This window comes from Herpailurus yagouaroundi, unplaced genomic scaffold (genome assembly GCF_014898765.1).
Source record: "Herpailurus yagouaroundi ecotype Mexico unplaced genomic scaffold, PumYag 215, whole genome shotgun sequence".
In the NCBI taxonomy this organism is placed as follows: Eukaryota; Metazoa; Chordata; class Mammalia; order Carnivora; family Felidae; genus Herpailurus; species Herpailurus yagouaroundi.
The window spans coordinates 10,796,151-10,821,629 of NW_024412446.1; the positions used below are offsets into that span (position 1 = coordinate 10,796,151).

At 48.0% G+C, this 25,479-nt stretch overlaps 1 protein-coding gene and 1 long non-coding RNA gene across 6 annotated transcripts in view; both read left to right on the forward strand.

The window, feature by feature from the left end:
* Positions 1 to 25,479, forward strand: part of RAP1GAP2 (RAP1 GTPase activating protein 2) — a 188,516-nt gene that overhangs the window by 103,010 nt on the left and 60,027 nt on the right. For all 5 annotated transcript variants that reach the window (XR_005784727.1, XM_040455543.1, XM_040455544.1 and 2 more), the window contains one exon: positions 21,955 to 21,990. Coding sequence is in view for 4 of the 5 variants with exons in the window: in XM_040455543.1 (XP_040311477.1) it covers positions 21,955 to 21,990 (36 nt within the window). In the remaining variant the exon portion in view is untranslated. The remainder of the gene's footprint in view (positions 1 to 21,954; positions 21,991 to 25,479) is intronic.
* On the forward strand, positions 33 to 11,696 carry LOC121017343 (uncharacterized). Its single transcript, XR_005784730.1, has 3 exons — positions 33 to 43; positions 4,113 to 4,116; positions 11,538 to 11,696. It is a non-coding gene; the product is annotated as an uncharacterized LOC121017343 (long non-coding RNA).

The following is a 25,479-nucleotide window of genomic DNA, read 5'->3' on the forward strand; positions in this document are numbered from 1 at the left end:
GGGACAATCGTGTAACTTGACATATGGTTTATGGGAAAGAGCTGTTCAGTGTCAACGTCCCCACGTGGCTGTGTGTGTATAATTAGGCTGTTGGAGCTCGGGGGCTGTTCGAGTCGCTCGGGACCGAAGCATTTATTTAGGTAATCATTAATTGGAAGATGGGGAAGGGAAAGAACATGCAATTTGCAGATGTCCCCTTCCTGCAGGTTAGCCTGAAACGAAACCCTCAGCAAGGAGGGGGGTGGAGCCCCCCAGACTTCCTTCTGCCTTCTCCCTCCGGGGAGGAGACAGTTGGGCCTTTTAGGGGCCACCAGGGCTGAGGTGAGATGACTCAGATGGCATCTCTCAGGCATACTGGGAACACGAGCCCCCAAAGTTACCCATCTCCTATGACTTCTTTTCTGATACTGCCCTTCGCTTAGCCAAACCCAGCGGCACAAACACACGTATTGATTTATTCCGTTTTCAGTCCAGTGCATCTGATGAGAACCTGCTCTGTGCTAGGCAAGGGACTGACTTCAGCCAAATCCCAGGGATCTGTTGCCCTGGATGGAGGGCAGTGTTAACAGGAAGAGCCTGGATAATTGCAATTCTGACTTAGGTAATCTCTAAACCTCGCTCTTGCCACTTAGTAACAGTGCTGGTGTGGGCATGGGGGGTGGAGAGCTTCTTTTTTCTTCTTGGTCTCAGAGCAGCGGTTGTACAGCTGGAAGCACCTCCCAGGGATGAGGGCTCTGGGAGCAGCCAGGTGCCTCTGGGGTGACCGCTTGGCCCCAGTGGTGGGGAGGGCGGCTCCTGTACACTCTGAGTGAGAGTGGAAACTGAGGCACAGAGCTAGGAGAGGCCTGTTGAGAAGGCTGGTTGATGTGTGGCATATGTCGTGGTGGACGGTGCCTCCTACTTTAGAAATGGTGTGAAGTTGGTGTCCCTCAACTCGGTCTTGCCTCAAGCTTCAGAGTGACTTAGGGAGTGAGACCAGGAGGAGTCTTTATTTTGGAGATAAGTGAGCTGAGCTCTGGTCACAGCCAAGAGACCGGCAGGATGAGGACACTCTCCCTGGTGGTAGCTGGGTGTGTTCATGGTTCCCCGAGGTAGTGCTAGCCTGCCAGGAGGGCAGGGACACTCTCATGGGAGGGCAGGGGACAGCTCCTGAGATAAGCGAAGGGGAGCAGGGTCTGCTGGGGAGGGTGCAGGTCCCGTGTCGCGGCTGGGCTGGCTTCTCTCTGAATGGGTGAGCCCAGTGGCAGCCTCTGCAGCCTCTCCTTTCTCGCAGGTACAGGTCAAGGCCAGGACCGGGGGAGGCTGCCCGTTGGCACTGGGTCAGGAGTGCCTGGTTCTTAAAACTTACTCAGTGGAGGGCGAGGGGGAGAGGCAGGGTACAGAAGGCTTCCGCCGTCCTCTCTACAAACCCAGAGTCCAGGTGTGCTGGGCAGCACGGCTGCAGTTTCTGCTCTCAGAGAGCCAGCAGGAAAGTGGGCAGGAGGGAGAGGGGAGAGAGGGAGAGGGGAGAGAGGGAGAGGGGAAGGAAGCGTACAGGGAGAGGGTGAGCTGGAAGGTGCCCTGGTTTGTGCAGGTACCTTGCCTGGGGAACAAAGACCACCAAAGAGTGATGGAGGGGGGAGCCACGTCTCCGACACCCAGCCAGACACCCACCCACCAGTGGCAATTAGGAGAGAGAAATGCCACGGAGCTCAGGGCACTTTGCATTTCCAGGGACAAGAAGACTTGGGGGAAAGCAGAGGTTTTCCTGGAGGCCAACGCTGCCCTTTGCTCCCACCCTCTCAGCCTCAGGGCTGCTATATTTCCTATTCCTCAGGATAGAAACAGAGGGCCACAGTGTGGCCACCGGTGAGACCACAGCCAGGCTGACTCCCTCACTTTCCTGCGTGTAGGCTGCTGCCTGACAGCCCGGCTCACCCTTTGCAGGCCTATAACTTGATAACCCGATGAGATTTACACAGCTGTTTGCCCAGTCCCCCACTGGGAGCCTTGGACCTGAACCTGAGCCCACCTTTGTTCGGAAGCCTCAGAGTTTCAGGCCGCAGACTAGACCGGCACCCCAAAGGCTGGCTTGGAGAGCCTCTACTGTGTAGACTTCACAATTCCTTAACCAGTGCAGGCCTGGGAACAAGTGCCATGCCCTTGTTCCAAGGTAGGGACATCTTGGAAGCAGGAGCCTCAGTTGTTTCCTGGAAAATGGGCCTGGATTCCCCCAAGGCAGTGCCCTTTGCAAACACCCACAGGGCCTCCCCGCCTTGGTTGTAACCACTGATGGTGTTCATCATCCACTGTACATCCTGCTTATACTTTAGCTGGGACAGTGCTTTACAGTTTATGAAGCATTTTCTTGAACGCTTCTGGTTCTCACAAGTACCCTGGAAGGGAAGAATTCTTTCCCCGACTTCATAGATGAGAAAATTGAATTTTAGAGAGGTACATGTAGCACTCCTCTTAGCCAGCTGGTAAGACACTGACTTGAGGCTTGTGATTTCAAGTTTAGTATTCTTTCTGCTACCCCAAGAAATAATTACTGAGTACAAATAATTACTGTGCAGCTACTACTGTATTTCATCGCTTCTAAGATAACACTCCCCCACAAACCCCCCATTTCACGTCTGTGAAACCAGGCTGCATCTCACTACCAATGCATGCCAGAGTTTGTGGCCGGTGGTGTTTTTGCTTTGTTAGTGATACATAAAATAATGTGTATCTTACAATGGAGGTCATTTTTGGGTTTGATGAAATCTGGTGTATATAGACATAGCTTCTGCCTGCCAGGAGTTTTTAAAATTTTTTTTTTCAACGTTTTTTATTTATTTTTTGGGACAGAGAGAGACAGAGCATGAACGGGGGAGGGGCAGAGAGAGGGGGAGACACAGAATCGGAAACAGGCTCCAGGCTCTGAGCCATCAGCCCAGAGCCCGACGTGGGGCTCGGACTCACGGACCGCGAGATCGTGACCTGGCTGAAGTCGGACGCTTAACGGACTGCGCCACCCAGGCGCCCCAAGGAGTTTTTAATTGAGAGGGAAGATCAGCCAGTCACCTAGCCATTAGGAGGAAACAGGATATGGTATGTACCCAAATCAAGTCAGGTGCTATGGGAATTCTGGCTGAGGGCTTTCAGAAAGATTTTAGGGAAGGACAGGTGGGATTTGGACCCCGAGCCTTCTGCTGCGTGTATACCCACCAGCTGATCCCAACAATGCCCCCGGGCCCTGTTAGAGTGCTGGTTCAGAACTTGGACTCTGGAGGCTGACTGTATTTGTCTCGCCGATGCTGGCTGTTGACCTAGTTATTTCTTCTCTCAGACTCAGTTTCCACACATGTAGAGTGGGGATAATAATAGTGACGGCCTCCGAGGTGGTCATGAGGATTGGAGTCCAGGACCTGGCACATAAAACAAGAGCCCCGTAAATGTCACCTGCTCCCATCACGAAGGTAGTCTATAAACTCGACAGATTCAGAGTTGGCAGATGTTGTTGATCAGTTGCTGTCCTTGTGTTAGGCACATGTACGTTTGTCATCTCATTTCATCAGAAGCACCCGGGAAGGTGGGGATCATCATTCCAGTTTTACAAATGAAGAAAATGGGGCTCAAGGTCACATAGCTGGCCAGTGGCTATGCTAGGATTTGGATGCTGGTCTGTCTGACTCCCACTCTGGTGCTCTTTCTCTGGGACCACAGCTGCTATTGAAAAATTCCAGGTAGGGAAGGAAAGTGTGCTGGTCCAGGTGAACTTGCTACAGGCAGGATATTTCGTAATCAAATTATTACCATTGGACATCCTTTAAAAGGTTTTTAAAAATGTTTATTTATTTTGAGAGAGAGAGACAGAGAGAGACAGAGAGACAGAGAGAATGACTGGGGGAGTTGCACAGAGAGAGGGGGAGACAAAGAATCCGAAGCAGGCTCCAGGCTCTGAGCTTTCAGCACAGAGCCCGATGTGGGCTTGAACCCACGAACCATGAGATCATGACCTGAACTGAAGTTGGAAGCTTAACTGATTGAGCCACCTAGGTGCCCCCGTTGGGCATCCTTAATAGTGGATTTTCTGGTGTAGAAGGAAGAGAGGTCCCATTTCAAAGATACAGGAGGCTAATATGACAGAGGGGAGTTTTGCTCAGACCTTAATCTCCCCCCCCCGGCCCCCCCCCCCGCGGACCTCCCCGTGGTCAGTGGGTAGTTTTCTTCCACCAGCATGGCTGTTTGTCTCCCTGGCCCTCGTTCCTTCTTCTGTGCTTTGCTGTCCTCAGGACTCATTGTCTCGGCCCTGCCTGTCCCTCTGGAGAGGCCACCAGGGTGTGGTCCTGTTGCCACCGCTGCTCATGATCCTGCCAGGCGCTGTGGGCCTCCTTGCCCACAGCCTCTTTCCTGCCCTCTGGAGTTTAGCAAAGGCAGACACCTTTCCCCCCACCCTTTCCCCTTCTTCCTCTCCATTCTCTCCCACCTTATCCCCTCTTTCACCTGGTACACTTGGCTCTGCTCCTCACAGGCTGTGTGACCCTAAGCAGGTCAGTTAACCTCTCTGAGCTTCATTTTCCACCTCCTCCCCAACTAGATTATCGTAAGGGAAGATTATCAAATGGGAGGTAGTGGGAACCAATCCTAGGCCTGGATCTTGACTCCTGCTCTACCACTGTGCATCCTTAGGTTCAGGACTTGATTTTCTTGTATCGCTGTGGTCTTACTGCGAAATGGGGAGAGTAACTCCTTTCTGGAAAGTCCTTCCTTTGTAGCATAGCTGTTGCCCACTCCTCTGTGCATCCATGCAGGCATTGGCTTATCCCCATTACTGCCCCTCTTTTATTGGGTTGTGATTATTTACTTAGGTGATTCTCTTAGTCACTAGATGGAACTCAGTTCTTTTATTTGATTATTCATTCAGCAAGTATTTGTTGAGCACCTGTGTGCCAGGTGCTGAGATTACAGATGAATTCGGTGGGTGGGGGGGTGATGGCGACAAACAAATTAAAATACAGAGCAAGAAGTGATTCCATAGGGCATATGCAGGATGCTGTGGGTGTACCATCTGGGGGAGGGGTAGAAGCCAGGAAGGCTTCCTAGAAGAGGTGATTTGCAAGCTAAGGCTTCAAGGGCAAGTAGGAGTCAACCAAATAGAGGGGAGCAGGTAAGAGAAGGGACTGAGGCTGATCTTCACTGGGTGCCCTGCCTGAAGCCAGTGCTTGGCTCAGAGGGGATCAGTTAGTTCCCTGTCTCCTTCCTCACTGCTGCTGCCTCTGAATGCATTCCTGTGCAGAGGCAGGGGATTGGACCACGAGGCTCCCTGGGCGCTGGGGTGCTGTGGCAGGGGGGTTGCAGAAGTATTCTGGGGAGGGTGTCCTGGGGAGCTGGCCTGCAGGAGTGGGTGTGGCAGGGCGGGGTGAGGGCTCAGCTAAATGACTCATTGGCTCCGAGCAGGAATGCAGATGAGCCGGAAGCAGGTGCAGGAGGGAGCAGGGAGGATGTTGAAGAGGCAGGAGCCTTACTCTGGGTACCTTTCCCCAGGGGCAGGGAGACTGGTTATCTATCAAAGTCTTAAGAGTTGGAAGGGACATTGGCAGCCTTCTCTGCAGCCAGGGCTCTCCCTAGCTCGTGCCTCCTACAACTGTGTGCACATCCTAGAACCCTGCCCTTCTCCCCCCCACCCCTTACGACTTCCAGTGTCACTTCAAGCCCCCAGGGATGGACCCATGCCAGGACCTTCTCTGACCTCAACTGAGCTGTGCCCTCCTCCAACCCCTGGGGACATTTCCTGAAGCTCAAGCAGGCGCATGGTGGGGCTGGGCTGGGGAGGGAAGGCAGGGACCAGATCAGCTTCTTGGGTGGGGCTGAGCAGGTGCTGGGGTACTTTTCATGCTACCAACTAAAAGGCTGAAGGTCTTTGTGTTTCGTCCTCCATGGGACACAGTATATACACCCCAATCCTGTTCTAAAACACCTTGCCAAGTGGGTCAGCTCTGTCCATTTTACAGATATGGACACTAAGTCTCAGAAGGTGAGTGACAGCTTATAGCAGCAGAGCCACGAGTTAGGACCTTGTCTGCCACACACCAAGTCCGGAGCTACCCCACACCACACCGCCTTTTTTGGAGGGATTAAAAAAATTCATTGTTCTCCTTCTGAGCCAGGGACATTGCTTTCTGCCCAAAGCTGGAATGGGACCGGGGGTTGTGGGTGGATATAAATGTAATATGTTTATTAGTATTAGAAAGAGACTCTGAGACCCAGGTGAGCCCTGGGCTGAGCTCCGGGGCCTGGCTCCTCGCTCCCCACACTTGCGTTCTTATTAATGGCACAGCACTCTGGCGCCTCTGGGCCCTGAGCTGTGGAGGCCAAGTGTATCTGTCCAAGCCATTTGCTTTATTTGTTTTTAATTTTTCTTATGGGATAACCATAGGTCATGAGGACTGCTCTCTTTTTGGAAGCACATTAAAATTTTTGTTTTTTAACCGAAGAAATGCATGTAATGATTCTAAAAACAAACAAACAAACAAACAAACAAACAAACAAACAAACAAACCCCTCAGGCTCTTTTTGAAAGAAAGCAGTTTGCTGTGCCTCTGCCGTCCTCGTACAAGCCCCATCTGGAAAGGAGCCACTTACTTTTTCAGGTGTGGCTTCAAACCTTTGAGTAGGACGACGTTTCAGGGTCTGTGGGGTTCACGAGAATGCCTTTAAAGTCGCAGACACCTGCTGTCTTTCTTTTACTTTGTTCTTACTCTCCATATATATAGGGCTTCCCAGTTCACAGATGAGAACATTGAGGCCCCGTGCATGGGGAGTCCTGCCTTCCATCCCCCAGGCCCCCAAGTGGGCCTCCTCTTACAACCTGCTGGCAGGATGCATCCCTTGGGAGGCACCCCTTGCTCTTATGACACATGACCACCAGCCCTGGGTTCCCAGGAAAACGGCACTGGCAGAGGAGGGGTCAAAGGTCAGGGCTAGCCAATGTGGAATAACAGCTCCGGGCGGACACCCAAATCCTGCAGTTCCTTGTTTGATCTTAAGGAAGTTGTCCAACGTCAGCAGCCCAGCTGCTGGGGTTGTGGCAGCAACAGCTACAGTGGTGCTCAGGCAGACAGACAGGGCCCCTCCAAATTGCAGGGGAAGGCACGGGTAGAAGATGATGGATTTCTTGAAGAATCTTTTGGTGAGTGTCCCAGGCTGTGGAGGAGTGCCTGGCCAGGCCCTGCTGCCCGAGCAGCCAGACCCCCTTCTCCTTTTGCCTGGCAGGGAGTCCCTGGTGGCTCTTGGCCTACCATGGGGCATGGAAGCCACCTGTCACTCAGGGGAAGGAGGGACAAAGATCAGGGACAGTGGGGACTATGTGTGTGGAGGGGGTTGTGGGAGGCCGCGGGACAGAGTTGGGGACAAGAGCCTTTCCTCCCTGGCCTGGAGATCTGAGATGGGGTCCCGGCAGGGGACCGGGCGGGACTCATCTCTGTGCAAGTCTGACAAGGATTGTAGGCGCTGTGCCGGAGCCTGAGGGGCCCCACGGCCGGCTGCAGGTCGGGTGCCCAGGTGAGGGAGGGAGGAGGGACTCTCTTGCTGGGCTTCTGCCTGGCTGTGCACACTCGGAGCTGGCCAGGCCTGCCCTGTAGGTCCAGCCCCCTCTCCCCTTTGTGCTGTGGCGCCCCGGATGGCCCTGGCAGGGGCCCTGCGTCCTGTCACGGAGCCCCTGAGCCGTGCAGTCAGTGTGCACTAGGTAGTGGCGTGTGTGCAATGTTCCTGGCTGGCGTGAGGAGTCAAGGTCCTCTCCTGCCAAAGCCAGATTGTCCTTGAAGGCTCCGTGGATCCCTTGTTTCTGCTGTGCCAGGACCTTTGTACCGTCCTAGGGAACATGGGGGTCCTAGATTGACTGGTTGAGAGCGGGACTGCTGGGCTCCTCCTCACTCACAGATCTGTCTGCTGTGGGCTGGAGTGGGCCGTGTTACCCTCCTTTCTCTAGGAGAGCTGAGGGTGACAGTTTAGGGATGAGTGTGGGCAGTGACAGGACGCTTGTTTGGGGGTAGGGCTAAGGCGTCTCCCAAGTCTGAGGCCGTGCCACTGCTAGCTCCAGGACAGGGGGTGAGCCTGGTGACCCTGTTACTAAACAGAAATGGCCTGAACCCCCTGCACCTTGGCAGGGGTGTGGAGTGGTATGTTGGAGTTTTTAAGTTTACTTATTTATTTTGAGAGAGAGAGAGAGAGAGAGAGAGAGAGAGAGAATCCCAAGCAGGCTTCACTCTGTCAGCACAGAGCGGAATGTGGGGCTTGGTCTCATGAACCGTGAGATCATGACCTGAGCCCAACCAAGAGTTGACAATTGACTGAGCCACCCAGGCACCCCTATTGGAGGGTTTTAAGCTGGGGACCAGTGTCGTCTGCTTTATCTTTCAGAAAGACCATGTGGCTATCACATGGGGAGCTGATTAGGGAGGCTCTGGTGTGGAGGCTGCTGCATGGTCCTGCTGAGGGACAGTGAGACCTGGTGGAGGCAGGGTGGATGCGGAGAAGTGCTCAGACTTGGGATGTATTTTGACAGTGGACTTGCAGTCAGATTGGGGGTGAGGGATGAGGGATAAAGAATCCAGTGATGACCCTGGAGATTTGTCCTGAGCTTCAGGATGGGTGGAGGAAGGCTTTCGAAGAAGAACATTAACAGGAGTTCCGTTGGGGCTTGTGAAGTCTGAGATGCCCATCGGACATGTGCGTGAGATGTGGAGTTGGCAAACCCTGATAGATCTGGACTTGAATCTGGGTTCTGCCTTTACTGGGTGTTTACTCTGGGCAGGTCGCTTAACCGCTCTGACCCTCCCACCCTCTCACCCACTCCCTGGGCACTTGTGAGGCTTCTGTCGTGGCATTTGTGAAGTGCTTGGTTCAGTGCCTGGTGCATCATGGGTGCCCAACAGAGGACACCTTGGGGCTTGCTAAAATTTTGCCTACATCATCCCATTTTCCAGCTCAGGGACATTCCTATTGGCTTCCTATTGTACAAGGCAGAGCTTGGAACTTATGTCTTGTGGGCTGATTTGGCCAAATCAGAGTTAATACCTGTATTCCTCAAACTATTCCAAAAAAGTAGAAGAGGAAGGAAAGCTTCCAAATACATTGTACAAGGCCAGCATTATCCTGATGCCAAAACCAGCCAGAGACACCACAAGAAATCCATAGGCCAGTACCCCCGGTAAACATAGATTCAAAAATCCTCAGCAAAATATTAGCAAACTGCATACAGCAATACATTAAAAAGATCATTCGCCGCAATCAAGTGGGATTTATTCTGGAGATGCAAGGATAGTTCAATAATCGCAAATCAGTCAGTGTGATAAACCACATCAACAAAAAGAAGGATAAAAATCCCTCAATATAATAGAGAAATATGAAAACCCACAGCTGACATCATGCTCAGTAGTGGAAAACTGAGAGGTTTTCCTTTACAACCAGGAATAAGACAAGGATGTCCTATCTTGACACTTTTATTTGACATAGTACTGAAATTCTAGCCATAGCAATCAGACAAAAAAAAAAAAAAGTATACAAAGTGGTAAAGAAGTTAAATTGTCACTATTTGCAGATGACATATTATACAAAGAAAATTCTAAAGACTCCACCAAAAAACTACTAGAAGTAATAAATGAATTCAGTAAAGTCACAGGATACAAAATTAATACCCAGAAATTGATAGCGTTTCTATACTCTAATAACAAAGTAGCAGAGAATTTAAGTAAACAATCCCATTTACAATTGAACCAAAAGAATGAAATACCTAGGAATAAACTTAACCAAGGAGGTGAAAGTCCTCCAAAAACTATAAAACATCGGTGAAAGAAATTAAAGATGACACAAACAGATGGAAAGATATTCCATGCTTATGGATTGGAAGAATTAATATTGTTAAGATGTCCTTATTACCCAAAGGAATCTGCAGATTAAATTCAATCCCTACCAAGATACCAACGACATTCTTCACAAAGCTAGAACAAATAATTCTAAAATTTGTATGCAACCACAAAAGACTCCAAATAGCCAAAGCAATCTTGAAAAAGAAGAACATAACTAGAGGTATCACAATTCCAGATTTCAAGATATACTACAGAGCTGTAGTAATCAAAACAGTATGGTACTGGCAGAAAAAATAGACACATAGATCAATGGAACAGAAGAGAGTCCAGAAATAAACCCACACTTACATGGTCAATTAATCTATGATAAAGGAGGCAAGAATACACAATGGAGAAAAGACTGTCTCTTTAATAGTGTTGGGAAAATTGGACAGCTATATGTAAAAGAATGAAACTGGACCACTTTCTTACAGAATACACAAAAATAAACTCAAAATGGATTAAAGACCTACTGTGAGACCTGCAACCATAAAAAGCCTAGAAGAGTACACGGGCAGTAATTTCTCTGACGTTGACCATAGCAACATTTTTCTAGACATGTCTCCTATGGCAAGGGAAACAAAAGCAAAAATAAGCTATTGGGATGACATCAAAATAAAAAATCTTTTGCACAGCAAAGGAAACCATCAACAAAACAGAAAGACAGTTTAGTGAATGAGAGAAGATAATTTTCAAATGATATATCTGATAAGGGGTTAATATCCAAAAGAACTTACACAACTCAACACCAGAAATTAAAAAAACCCACCCAGTGGTTCAGTCAGTTGAGCGTCTGGCCCTTGATTTCAGTTCAGGTCATGATCCCAGGGTTGTGGGATCGAACCCCATGTCTGGCCTGTGCTGAGCGTGGAGCTTGCTCGGGATTCTCTCTCCCTGTCCCTCTCCCCTAGTCATGCTTCCCCCACCCCAGCCTCTCAAATAAAAAAACAAACAGACAAACAAACAAACCACTCATATCCGACAGTCTGGTTAAAAAACAGGCAGAGAACCTGAACAGATATTTCTCCAAAGAACATATGCAGATGGTCAGCAGACACATGAAAAGATGCTCAACTTCACTCATCATCAGGAAGATGCAAATTAAAACCACAATGAGATGTCACTTTACACATGCTAGAATGGCTACAAATACTAAGTGTTGGCAAGGATGTGGGGAAAGATGAATCCTCATATACTGGTAGTGTGGATGTAAATTGGTGAGGCCACTGTGGAAAACAGTGGAAGTTCCTCAAAAAATTAAAAGTAGAATTACCATATGATCCGGCAAATCCACCATGAAGAAGAATATGAAAACACTAATTTGAAAAGATACATGCACCCCTGTGTTCATTGCCACATTAGTTACAATACAGCCAAGATGTGAAAACGGCATGTCTGTTAACAAATGGATAAGGAAGATGTGGTATATATGTATTCAGTGGAATATCATGTAGCCATAAGGATGAGATTGTGCCATTTGAGACAACATGGATGGACCTAGAGGGTATAGTGCTAAGTGAAATGTCAGACTGAGAAAGACAAATACAGATGATTTTACTCATAAGCGGAATCTGAAAAATCCCAAATGAGTAAACAAAGGGCAGAATCGGACTAATGAATACATAGAGCAAACTAATGGTTGCCATCAGTTTTGGGAGGGGTTTGGAGGATTGGGCAAAATGGGTGAAGGGGAGTGGGAGATACAGGCTTCTAGTTGTGGAATGAGTAACTCATGGGGATAAAGGACAACAGCATAAAGAATACAGTCAGTGACATTGTAGTGATAGTGAGGTATCAGGACAGGTGGTAGCTACTCTTGTTGGTGAACATAGCAAAGTGTGTAAACTAGTCAAATCACTGTGGTACACCTGAAACTAATGTAACTCAATCGTACTGCAAAAAAAAATGTTTTGGCAGAATGTTTTCCCTTCAGTTTCCAGATCAGCTGTAGGATCAGCTTTTCAATTTCTACAAAGAATCCAAGTGGGATTCTAATAGAGGTTGCATTCTAGATTGCTTTGGGTAGTATTGCTATTTTAAGAATATTGTCTTCCAACCCATGAGCAAGGGATGTCGTACCATTTATTTATGTCGTTTTAAATTTCTTTCGTCACTGTTTTGTAGTTTTCAGGGTACAAATATTTCACCCCCTTGGTAAAATTATAGTAGATTTTTTAAAAATGTTTATTTATTTTTGAGACAGAGAGAGACAGAGCATGAACGGGGGAGGGGCAGAGAGAGAGGGAGACACAGAATCTGAAACAGGCCCCAGGCTCTGAGAGATCAGCACAGAGCCCGACGCGGGGCTCGAACTCATGGACTGCGAGATCATGACCTGAGCCGAAGTCGGACGCTTAACCGACTGAGCCACCCAGGCGCCCCTATAGTAGATTTTTAAAAATGCTACTGTAAATGGAATGGTTTTCTTAATTTTCTTTTCAGATTTCTCATTGCTCATATATAAAAACAACTGAATATTGTTTGTTGAGCTTGTAACAAACGGTTTTAAGTGTCCTTTATTAGCTTTAGTAACGTGTGCATGTGCGTGTGTGTGTGTATGTGTGTGTGTGTGTGTGTGTGTGTGTGTGTGTGTGTGTATTCTTTGGATTTTTCCATATTGGTTCATGTCATCTATAAATGGAGATTGTTTTATTTCTTCCTTTCCAATTTGGATGCCTTTTATTTCTTTCTCTTACCTAATTGCTTTGGCTAGAATTTTTAGTACACTGAATAGTAGTGGTGAGAGTGGGTATCCTTATTTGGTTCCTGGTCTTATGGATAAGTTTTCAGTATGCTTTCAGTGTCATTGAGCATGACTTGGGTTTATAAAAAAAAAAAAAGTCCTTTATCATATTGAGGAAGTTTCTTTCTATTTTTAGTTTTCTGAGTATTTTTATTATTGGGTTTTGTCAAGTGCTCTTTCTGTATTAGTTGAGATGATCATGTGTCCCTCCCCCCCTCCCCCCATTCTATTAATATGATGTATTACATTGATTTTCTTATGTTGGACCAACCTTGCATTCCTGGGATAAATCCCATGTGGTCATGGCATATGGCACGCTGTTCAATTTGGTTTGCTACTGTTTTGTTGAGGATTTTTGCGTCTGTATCCAGCAGGGATACTGGTCTGTAGTTTCCTACCCTTGTAGTTTCTTTGTATGGTTTTGATAATGAGTTAGGAAGTGTTCCCTCCTCTTATATATTCTGGAAGAGTTTATGAAGGATTGGTGGTAATTCTTCTACTTCCTCCTCCTCCCCTTCCTCCCCACTTCTTCTCCCCCATCCTCCCCCCCTCCTTTTTTTTTTTTTTTTTTTTAAGTAGGCTCTAAGCCCAGCATGGAGCCCAGGTGGTAATTCTTCTTGAAATGTTTGTTAGAATTTACCATGTTGCCATCTGATCCTGGACTTTTCTTTTTGGGAAGTTTTTTGATTATTGAATCAATCTTTTCACTTAGCCCTTCACTCTTAGGCTACTTGCTTGGTACCTGTAGTCGTTTGCATTTTTGAATCCTTGGAGATTTAAATAGAATTCTGCCTAATTTTTAAGATGTTCCATAAGAACCCAGCCATCTTCCCATTCTTCCTGATGCTGTTCCACCTCTGCTCTGGCCAGGTTGGTCCCTGTCACACATCACCTTCATTAAGTACAATGAATTCCACAAGTTAGTGGTTCTCAGTGTGGTCTCTAGACCAGGAGTATCAGTATCACCTGGCAACTTGTTATAAATGGAGCTTTTCTGGCCAGGAATTAGAAGCTTGCGGGGGGGTAGGGGGGCGGGGGCTCAAAACCTGTTTTTCAACGAGCCCTTCAGGCAATTCTGTTGCATCACGGTTGTCATAGTAAATAAAGACCCCTGGAGGCTCCTGGCCCAAGATGACACAGCTGAAGTAGTGTCTCCAGGCGCCAGCAGCCGAGGAGCTGTGCTCAATGTGAATTGGTGGGATTGGAGCCCAAAGAAGGGAAAGAGGAGCAAGAAGGTAGGATAAGAGAAGGGGAGGGAGGCTTGCATGGAGCACTCCCTGTGCCTGGATGCAACTTACTGGAGGTGCCAGTTGGGGGTAGGGTTGGCTGTCCAGGACGAGGGGTACAGTCTGTGGCCAAAGAGCAGACAGTACTTACTGGCATCAGCACTGGCCTCTTTAGCCCAGACTCCTAAGCCGAAGACTCAGCCTCCACCGCCTGCTTCGTTCTTGGCTTGCTTGGCAGAGTAATCAGTCTCTCATTCAGCACGTGTTCCTGGAGCATCTCCTATGTGCCAGGCAATTCTAGGCCCAAGGACATAGCAGTGAACGAAATCAAGGGCCTGCCTGTGAGGATCTCCTATTCTAGCGAACCTACCCTTTGTCTTCTTGTGGGGAACATCCCCAGCGTTTTCCGCAGGCTTTGGCAGCTAGGCTGGTGGCCAGCTGGCCCCCTCACCCCGCCCGCGCTGTGGAGGGGGACCTCTAGGCCAGCAGCAGAGTTAGAGCAGTGAGACTTGTGCTCTGGCTAGGCAGCCATGGGACATATCCTGTCTGGCTCCCCGTGGGGGGTGTGCTCTGTGTTCCTTAGCTCTCCCAACCTTCCAAAAATCTCTTTACAAAACTCTGCAGAAATCCTTTTCTTTTGCAGTGTCTTCCTTGCCTATGGGGACAAGAAGCTTGCTCTGTTTCCCTCTTCCCCCAGCACCACCCAGCCCATGTCTCTCCATCCCATTTTCCTAGGAGCACCTTCTCCTCCATCCTTGTCTTGTTTCCATGTCTCTTGTTGCCGTCGACACACCTTTGCCTCTTTGGTGTGTCCTAGATTCAGATAGGCAGGGACAAGGAGACAGTTGCTACCGTGCACGAGCATGCTGTGTTGGGTGCTCTGCCAGGCTCTGCAGACTGGCTCACGTTACCCCACCACAGCCCCACTCCCAGGCGCAGGTGCTCAGACGACACTGTCCTGTGCTGTGAGCAGCGGGCGTGTGGTACCTCCTGGGCAGGGGTTGTGGAAAGGCCGTTCACATGTAAACACATCCTGTCTCCAGGAGGGGAAGAAAGGAGCTCAGAGCTAGGGCAGGTTGCCTAGCAGGGACCCTATGAGCAGCAGGTGGGTGGCAGTGAGTGTCCCTTCCCCAAGTAGGGTCGGGGGGAGGATGAGGGAGAGGGGGCAGTGCTGGTGGAGACCTCCCCAGCTGAGATACAGCAAGAAGGAAAGAACAGGTGGCTGCTTGTCTGCAGGGAAAGGCCGCATCCAGGTGTAGGGCTGCTGTGGACCAGATGGAGGTAGGGCGCAGGGCAGCGAGATGGAGGTCTGTGGCCTCCCACACTGTGCTCCTTCATGGCTGCTTCTCCGTTGCCTGGGCAGGGGCTGACACCCAAGTGAACAAGGAGGGGCGTCTGGAGGATTTCTTGAGGCTGACCTTGCAGGTTCTGTTCTCTTCTGCTCCTGCTGCCTTAGACCTCCTCCTGCGTTCACCCCCAAGGACTTGCTTTGCCCTTCTAGAGGAAGGCCTGATGTTTTCTATATTGGGAGGTGGAGAGGACAGAGGTGGAATCCAAACAAAAGCCTGGGGCCCAATCTGTGACTTCCTTGGTTGAGCGCTGGCTCTCTGTGATTATCTCATGGCTTACTTGACTGGCTGTTAAAGGGGAGCCCAAGGGGACACGCTGGTCGTGGCTGGGATTTGGGTGGCAACCGTTGTTGCTAATAATAAATGGGACAGCTGAGCGGATGCTATTGATGAGGAGGCTGAATTACATTTCTCTGTGACAATCCAATGCTGGCTTCCTGATGAAGGGGGGAATCCCTTCCTGAGGATGCCTCGGGCGGGACTTCATTCTGTCTTGAAGGGCCTACGGGACAGTGCTAGTGAGTCAGTAAGCATTTATTGAGTGCGTTCTGTGTGCTCTTGGCTGTGTGACGCAATCTCGGGGGTGTGGACGGCGGTAGGCGTGAGTGGCCGGAGCTGCTGTTCCGGGCTGGCCTGAGTCACCCTGCTTCTGGGTGGAAAAAGAGACTTGCTCTTTGCCATGGCTGGACTGTCCCATAGGAAAGTTCAATGAGTCACCGAGAAGTGGGGCCGGCACAGCGGAGGCCAAGTTGCCACTGTTCTCTGCTCTTGGGCGCTGTCCACGCAGGAGTCGCTGCCCAGTGCATTACTCAGGCCCGAGGCCGGATCTCAGCCCTCAGCCTCCCATCTGTGCCAGCCCCAGCATCCTCACTTGGGAAACGCAAACCCGTTTTTAACAGTAATCTAAACACACTGCCTCTGGAAAGACTGATAAAGCTGTGTTCTAAATCCGGAACTGTCCTAAAGCTTCCAGACCATCTCTCAAAGGGACACAGCTCACTTCCAGAGCAAGCTTTCTTTTTTAATTTTTTTTCTATGTTTGTTTATTTTTGAGAGACACAGAGAGCCTGTGAGCGGGGGAGGGTAGAGAGAGAGAGGGAGACACAGAATCCGAAGCAGGCTCCAGGCTCTGAGCTGTCAGCACAGAGCCCGATGTGGGGCTTGAACCTACAAACCATGAGATCATGACCTGGGCCGAAGTTGGATACTTAAACAAGGCTTAACCGACTGAGCCACCAGGCGCCCCCCAGAGCAAGCTTTCTAAGTAGTAAATAGCAACTACCAGCAGGAACTGTGTGCTCGCCTTGGACCAGGCCCCGTCTGGTACTTCCTGTCCACGTTCTCACTTCGCCCTCATGTGAGCCTTGAAAGGCCTGTCTGCCTTGTTGATCCACTCACTGTTCATTGAGCACACATCATGCTTCTTCATCTATCCACCTCTGTCCACACAGTAACCACTGCCTGTAATGGCCTCTTCCCCCTCCCTAGCAAAGTGATTTCAAAGTGATTTCTGTTTATCTTTTAAGGTCTAGTGGGATCCCGCTTCTCGCCAGAAGCCTTCCTTGATGGGGTGGTGTTAAAATGTGTCCACACATTTTTGGATACTTCCCTCCTCAAGAGCTGGAAGCTAATTCCCCCCACCCCCCACCCCCGCCCTGAGTGTGAGCTGGTTGCGTGGTTGTGGGCACTCGCATCCAATGAATAGGACAAGGGGGAAGGGATGGTGTGCAGTTTCACAGACGAGGTCGTAAGAGGTGCTGTAGCTTTGCCTCTCAGATCGCTCACTCTGGGGGGAGTCAGCTGCAGTATTTTGAGGACATTCAAGCAGCCTCTGGAGAGGTGTGTGTGATGGAGGATGGGGCCTCCTGGCAGCAGCTTTGTGAGCAGATCCCTCAGCCCCAACCAGGTCTTCAGGTGATGCAGCCCCCATTCATGTCCTGACTGTAGCCACCTGAGGAACTCTGAGCTGGAACCGTACAATGAAACCACTGCTGCATTCCAGAGCCAAAGAAATTTAGAGTCACTAAGTTTTGGAGTCATTTGTCACACAGGAGTAGAGAACTCATACACTTGACCTTCCAGCCAGAAGTGCCTCATGCCTCCTCTGAACTGCTGTGACACTGGTCATCTGTAACAATGCTGAGCAGCTTTGTCTAATAATTGAGATGAAATACCCTGGAGTCCTCGCCTGGCACTTGCAGTATCTAGTCCGTGCCTTGCAGGTGCTTAATCATTTGGGGTTAACAGATCAGACAATACAAGGGCATTGTCTAAGAACACACAAATACGTATTTTTCCCCCACAAAAGATCTTTTGATTGCCACTTCTCATGGATAACAGAGAGTAAACTGGATAGGAGGGTCATTTGGGAGAGCCTCAGTCTGTAATCCACAGAGCCACTGTCAGAGCTGGGAATGAATTGGCCCGAATCCAGGGGCTTTCTGTGGACACCAAAGGCAGTGTACTTGTGTCCCTGGATACCCGGTAATGAAGACGAGAGAAGGGCCTGGGGCAGGGGCTGAGGGGAGCAAAGAAAGGAATGCCAGAGCTTCTGCTGTGTGTCGAAGCCTTAAAAACTATTGCTGGGTAACAAGTTACTCCAAAAATAATTTATAGTTGTTACAGATAATTTAAAAAATACTGAAAAGAAAAAAGGAAAAAAAATATCCTTAACCTATAACTTATTTTGACATTTATCCTTCAAGTTAGTATTTTTTGTCTGGATGAGTGATGTGTGTATGCACGTCAGACCTATCTATCTGTATCGATACCTACATACCTATGCATATCTCTGTATTTTATACCTGTATATTGGTATCTTTATGTGTATATCATATAGGGGATACACACACACAAATAGGTTTTTTATATCTAATTGAAAAAAAATGGGATCACCTAAATTCCATTTGTCTCACTTAGCAGTGCATCTTGAATCTTTTATTAAAATTTTCTTTTATTTTGGAGACTGCGAGTGGAGGGGAGGGGCAGATATATGATTTGCAAATATTTCTCCTATTTTGTGAGGTTGTCTTTTCACTTGAGAGTGTCTGTTGAAGTACAAAAGTTTTTAATTTCGGTGAAATTAAATCCAAATTATTGTTTTTTGTTTTTGCTGCTTATGCTTTGGGTGTCATATCTAAGAATCCATTCCATATGCAGTGTCACAAAGACTTACTCCTATGTTTTATTCTAAGAGTTTTATTTATTTTATTTAAACATTTTTTTAAATGTTTACTTTTGAGACAGAGAGAGACAGAGAACATGAGTGGGGGAGGGGCAGAGAGAGAGAGAGAGGGAGACACAGAATCTGAAGCAGGCTCCAGGCTCTGAGCTGTTAGCACAGAGCCAGACGCGGGGCTTGAACTCATGCACTGTGAGATCATGATATGAGCCAAAGTTAGACACTCAACTGACTGAGCCAACCCATATGTTCCTTCTTCTAAGAGTTTTATAATTTTAGCTCTTATATCTAGGTTGTTGATTCATTTTCAGTTCATTTCAGTAGATGGTGTGATCTAAGGGTCCAACCTCATTCTTTTGCACATGGCTATCTAGTTTTCCCAACATGATTTGTTGAAAAGACCCCGTTGAATAGTCTTGGCACCCTTGTTGAAGACCGATTGCCATAGATCTATGGATTTGTTTCTGAACTGTAACTTTCATTCCATGGACCTATAGGCCTATCCTGTGTCACTACCACACTGTCTTGATTGTTTTGCTTTGCAGTAAGTTTGAAATTGGGAAGTATGAGTCCTCCAACTTTGTTCTTTTGGCCGTTCTGGGCCCCTTGAATTTCAGTGTCAATTTTAGGATTACTTTTTAATTTCTACAAAGGATTCAGCTAGGATTTTGATAGAGATTATGGTGCATCTGTAGATCAGTTTGGAGGGTGTAGATCTCCTAATCATACCAACCCTTCTAGTTGTGATCATGCGATTTATCTCCATTTGTTTATAACTTCTTTAATTTCTGTCATCAATGTCTTGTGCTTTTCAGAGTATAAGTTTTTCATTTATTTTGTTAAATCTACATGTAAGTATTTTATTCTCTTTGATGCTATTAAAATTGGAATTCTTAATTTTATTTTCATTGTCCATCAATAGTATATAGCAAAACAATTTTTTTTTGTAGGTTCATCTTGTGTCTTGAGTCCTGAACTCATTTATTGTATTATTTTTAGTAAGTTTTGCTTAGTGAATTCCTTATTTCTCTATATAAGATTATGTGAATAGAGAGAGTTTCAGTTCTTCCTTTCCAGTTTGGATGCCTTTTATATAGTTTTTTTGTGTTTTTTTTTTTTTTTTTTCTTTTGCTCAACTGTTCGGGCTAGAACATCTAACACAATGATAAACAGAAATGATGACAGTGGATATTCTGGTCTTATACCTTCTTTTATGGACAAAGTATCTAGTTTCCCATTATTAAGAATATTATTACCTGTGATTTTTTTTTTTTTTTTTTTTTTTTTTGGTAAACGCCCTTTATCATGTTGAGGAATTTCCCTTCTATCTAGTTTGGGGTGTGTGTGTGTGTGTGTGTGTGTGTTTAATTTTACTCAAGAAAGGGTTTTGAATTTTGTCAAATGCTTTCTTTATTCTTTGAGTTGATAATACGGTTTTTGTCTTTATTCCTCTGGTTTTTATATTCATTGATTTTTGGATGTTAAACCAACTTTGCATGACTCTAATAAGTCCCACCCAGTCATGATGTATAATTCTTTTTAGAAGGTGCCGGATTCAGTTTGCTAATATTTTTGAGAATTTTTGTGTCTATATCCACGAACTATATTGGTCTGTAGTTTTCTTGTGATGACTTTGGTTTTGGTGTCGGGGTAATACTAGTCTTCTAGAATAAGTTGGGAAGTGTTCCCTCTCCTATTTTAAGAGTTTCTGAGGAATTAGTATTACTTCTTCTCTAATGGCAGGATTTATAGCTGAAGCCATCTGGACCTGGGCTTTTCTTTGTGTAGCTTTTTGATTACTAATTCAATTTCTTTATTTATGAAATATATATTTCATATTATTTCATAAATAAATATATATTTATTTCATAATAAAAATTTATTAAAAAATTTATAATATTTCATAAATAAATATGTATATATATAAATAAATATATATATATATATATTTAGATTTGCCGTTTCTTTGAGTCAGTTTCAGTAGTTTGTGTATTGCTTAGAACGGTCCATTTCATCCAAGTTATTTAACATATCGACACCTATTTGTGGTATTTGAACGTAGCTCATTGTAACCCAAACAGTGGTGCGGTGAACATTCATCCTCGTGTTCCCATGGAAGCGTGTTCACAGCCCAGATTCTTAGAAGAGGAATTGCTGGGTCAGAAGTCTGTGCGTGCAAATGTTGATGGTTTCTGCCCTTTCGTCCTCTTCCTGCTCATCTTTCTCCCCTTGTTGATTTATATAAATTCTTTCTGTCCAGGAATCTTGGTCTCCTGGAGGTTGGAGCTAAGAAGGATGCACAGAATCAGTGGGGAGGATAGGTTTGGGAGTTGTGTGTTTGACAGCTTCTTCTGGTCAGGGGTGCTGATGCGCTGAAACTTGTCATCCACTCTGTATATTCCCAGGTGGGGTTTCCAGACCCTTAAGCCCAAACTGCTGGTGGGTCAGAGACTCTTGCCTCTGACAGGCCAGCTTTGGTCTGGGACAGGTCATTTGAAGCCAGGTGACTCCTCAAGCGTTCTTCCCGCGGTGGTTCTCTCTGGGAATTCTGAGGGCTGGGAGGCTCCTGGTGATTCTGGCCCATTGGTGCCTGTGGAGGAAGGGAGGGATGCCCTACCTCTGCGTAAAGGAGTGACAAGATATCCTCGTTTTTCATTATCACTGCTTTTCTTTTCTTTTCTTTTCTTTTCTTTTCTTTTCTTTTCGTCTTCTCTTCTCTTCTCTTCTTTCCCGTTCATCTGAGGACTATGTTCTGGGTGCTCATTAACTCACGGCTTGCCAGTGCCCCGATGTGGGCAGTGATGTTGTGACCAGACACTGTAGCTGTTTCTATGGAGGGGAAGCTGCTGAGAGCTCTCTGCATGCATTTTGTTAGGGCAGAGGTTTTAGCCACTCACCACTCCCCCCCTCCGCCCCCCTTTTCCACTTCCTGTTTCTCCTTTTTGCCTTTACCTGGAATTTACAAAGGCTGGCACCAAAGTGGGTTAAAGATTTGGATTTACATAGTTCGAGATTTAAAAAAAAATCTCTCCAGGTCCCTGGAGGCTGCGTTCGGTCGTTTTCAGGCTTTGCTCACAAGCTCCAGGGTCCCAAAGAGGTGCTCTGGGGGCAGGGGACAGAGGCAGGCACATTTGGAGCTCAAGCCCCCATGGCTGCCCTGGCCAGGGTCCCTGGAGGGCTGTGTTGCTACTAAAGTTGGAAAGCTACTTGTGTTGGACTCCTTGGCCTCACTGTTGGGTTGAAAATATTCCAAACATGACTCCTTCTGGAGGCTTCATCCTGGGGCTGACAGGTGCTTTAGGGAACTTGGCTTTTCCCAGGGGCCCTATAGACTCCTCTCTCTTGACAGAGACTGAGCGGCTGCTCTCCCCAGGGCCATTCGCCAGCCTGCGCATGTTTCGTTTTTTCTTTTGTTGTATGGGGCATTCTGGCCCTCCAGCCCTGCAAAGGCAAAATCAAATTACCTTCTCTCTTGATCCAAATGACTCTCATCCCCCGGGAAGCCCTGGGCTAAGTTTGCAGACAGTCGGTAAGGAGGCTTTCTCAGCAGACGTCCTGACTGATGTATCTTCTTTGTGTCTTTCAGTCTGCGGAGTTCTTTGAGATGCTGGAGAAAATGCAGGTGAGCCTCGCCAAAGTGGGGTAGCTGAGCCATGGGTGGCGGGCGTGCTGTAGTGACCTTGGGGGATACGACACCAGGCAGAACTTGGGAGCCTTGGAGGGAAGGGAAGAGAAGAGAGAACTCATAGCCTGAACTACCTAAGGCCATTTTCATGCTGAGCAGCAGGAGGATTCTGGGAAGCTCCTGCCTGAAGGGAAAAACCAGAAAAATCTCCTCCGGTAGAACAGATGCAATACACAACCTCACAGATGCGGAGAGGGCTTGAAAGGGTCCGTTGTTCCTGGGATGGGTTGGGAAGAAAGTCGGAAAAAGAAAGCCCTTTCCTAGGGGCGCATCTTGAGTCTGGGAGGCAGAGCTACGGGTGAGAGACCCACCCGAGGTCAAACCCTGCACCTAACACTTGCTAGCACAAGTTCCTTCCTTTTTCTGAGCCTTCCGGCTCCTGTTTTCTATCTGTTCACAGCACTGTTATCACCTCCCTCTGACACCAAATGTGTGGTTGTTTTCCCCCCACCGAACAATTCTGTGACACCAGCTTGGTGTCCTGCAGTTCAGCTCCATTCTGACACTGTCTCCCAGAGAGAGCGTCAGATCCCACAGGGTATGGGCTCTGCCCCGCAAGCCTGCCCCCTGCCTGCTTCAGATGCCGGCCACGAGTCTGTTGTCACCTATGCTTCTGACCAACAGGCTATGAATTTGAAGGTCCCATGATTCCCTGCTCAGGTTCTATTCATTTGCTAGAGTGGCTCAGAGAACTCAGAACAGTTTACTTACTAGATTATCAATTGATTATAAAGGGATATAAATCAGGAACAGCCCGATGGAAGAGTTGTGGAGGGCAAGGTATGCGGGAAGGCCGGGAAGAGCTTCTGTGTCCTCTGGATGTATCAGTCTCCCAGCGCGGCCATGTACTCACCAACCCGGAAGCTCCCCGAACCCATCATTTGGGTTTTTTATAGAGGCTTTATTACTTAGGCATGATCGATTAAACCATTGGCCACTGGAGATTGATTCAGCCTCCAGCCCCTCTCCCCTCCCGCGAGGTTGGGGAGGTGGGACTGAAGGTTTGGAGCCTCTAGTGGTGGTTGGTTCCCCTGGCAACCAGCTCCATCCTTAGGGGTGTCCCAAAAGTCAACCTTATTAACAAACTTATAAATAACCTTCTTGCTTTCACCTTTATGGCTCTGGAGCTGTTTCAGGAACCAAGGACAAAAGACCAAATATTGTAACAAAAGATGCTTCTGAATGCTCCCATTGCTCTCGTCACTTTACGAGATTCAACAGGCTGTAGGAGTTCTGTACCAGGAATGGGTGAAGACCAGAATATTTGTTGTTATAAATCATACCACAGCCCTTATAAATAATAACAGAAATACCCACTCACACGGTTGTTGGGATGAAATGAAATAATGTATGTAAATACTTGATAAGCATTGCATAAAAATCAGTGTTCAAAATGGATTTGGGGGGGCACTTTATAATTATTCCTCACCAAGGGGCCAGGGCTCACAGGTAAGAACTGGTGCCCTGGGGGATTTGGGGGGACGTCCAGAAGGCTTAACTGATATGGGTGGGAAGAAGACGCTGACAATAGCACATGTATTTAAAAATTAAAAAATAATTTTTTTTAATGTTTATTTTGAGAGACAGAGAGACAGAGCATGAACAGAGCATGAACAGGGAAGGGGCAGAGAGAGAGGGAGACACAGAATCAGAAACAGGATCCAGGCTCTGAGCGATCAGCACAGAGCCCGATGTGGGGCTCGAACCCACGAACCACAAGATCATGACCTGAGCCTAAGTAGGTCGCTTAACCGACTGAGTCACTCTGGGGCCCCTAAAATAAAAAAAAGTTTATTTTTGAGAGCCAGCACTAGTGGGGGAGGGGCAGAGAGGGCAACAGAGAATCCAAAGAGGGCTCTGTGCTGACAGCAAAGCGTCCGATGTGGGGCTTAGAACTCACAAACGAGCCATGAGATCATGACCTGAGCCGCAGTCAGATGCTTAACCAACTGAGCCACCCAAGCGCCCCGGTAGCACATGTGTTTTAAGCACTTTTCTCGGCTCAGACAGTAACAGGTCTTAGCTCATGTCTTCCTGAAAAGTCCGCAAGAAGCAGCTGTATTATTATCCTTATCTTCTTTTCACAGGTGGGAAAACTGAGGCACAGAGATCTTACTTAAAGCACTCAAGGGTTGTGGGTAGTAAGTAGCTTCAGAGTCAGAAGGCTTAGCCATTATGTTATGATGCTTTCTACCCTGAGTAGATGCTGCAGGTTCAGGGAAAGAAGATTCCGTGGTAATGGTGTGGAAGCTCTGGAGGAGAGGCAGTTAGGGTGCCACTGCGGTCCTGCGATGCAGGTGGAGACACTGAGGTGCTCACAGGAAAGCCAGGTCTCCCTAATGATGGGGAAGGGGAGGGACCGTTTGAGGGAGAAGTATTGTAGTGGTTGTGTCATTATCACCCAGAAGTTACTAAGATCCTCCAGCAGTGTGGGGACTGCAGACCAATTTTACATACATTTAGGGACTTACAGTCGGCTTGTGGAAACAGGGGTGGCGTGTGCCATGGCAGCGAGGGGTGGGAGACCGTGTGCAGCTACGTGCTCTGCTGCCTAGCGTAAAGCTGGGATTTTCACCGGAGCCCATGAGATCCTGGCACTCTGGGAGGCTGGCAGGGGATTTGCAGCTCCCCCTGCCTTCTCTTCGTTTGGTCCCACAATCCACCCATCCATCCCTCACCCCCAGCTGGAGACCCCCGCCTCCCCTGCAAAGGGCTCTCCCAGTACATAATTCAGCCCTACTTAACTGGCCTCCTGCTGGTCTGCCTTCTCTGTGTCCAGGCTGCGGGGCTTGACTTCTCAACTAGATTGGGACCCTCCTGAGGGCAGGGGTTTGGTTTTTATGCTCTGTACGTTTGTGGCAGCAGACACCCGAGGGCTTGCCTGTTCCATCTCCGTTGAGACGGCCAGGGGCTGAAATCCAACTGCCTGGGGTTTAGGTCCCTGCCCACTGGGCCCCGGCCTCCAAGGGGCCCACACTTTCCAGCTCTTCTGTATGTACAACACTCATATATGGGGAAATAGTGGGAGCGAAGCAGGTGGCGTGGTGTGGCCAGATCCTGTCCTTGGGCGTGGGCCACCTCTTCTCACGCTGTGGTTGTGGAGACTGACTTTCAGAGCAGTCAGTGCCCAGGGCACTCTGCGAGTCATGGAGAGCTGGAACTCAGATCTGGGACTCCTGACCTCCCCTCCATCCCCCGCCATCCCCCGACAGTGGAGGAATTGGAAGAAGGGCACGATCCCTATGAAGCAACCGAGACTGAGGTCCATTTTGTCCTGGGTTCAAGTTTTAACCCTGGCACTGTGTAGCTGAGTGTCCTTGGTCAAGTCACTCTACCTGCCTGATCTTTGATTTCTTCATGGTGAGGAAAAAGGGGGGGTTAATGATAATACTGATTGCAAAGGCAGATCCATGGAAAGGAGAGGAG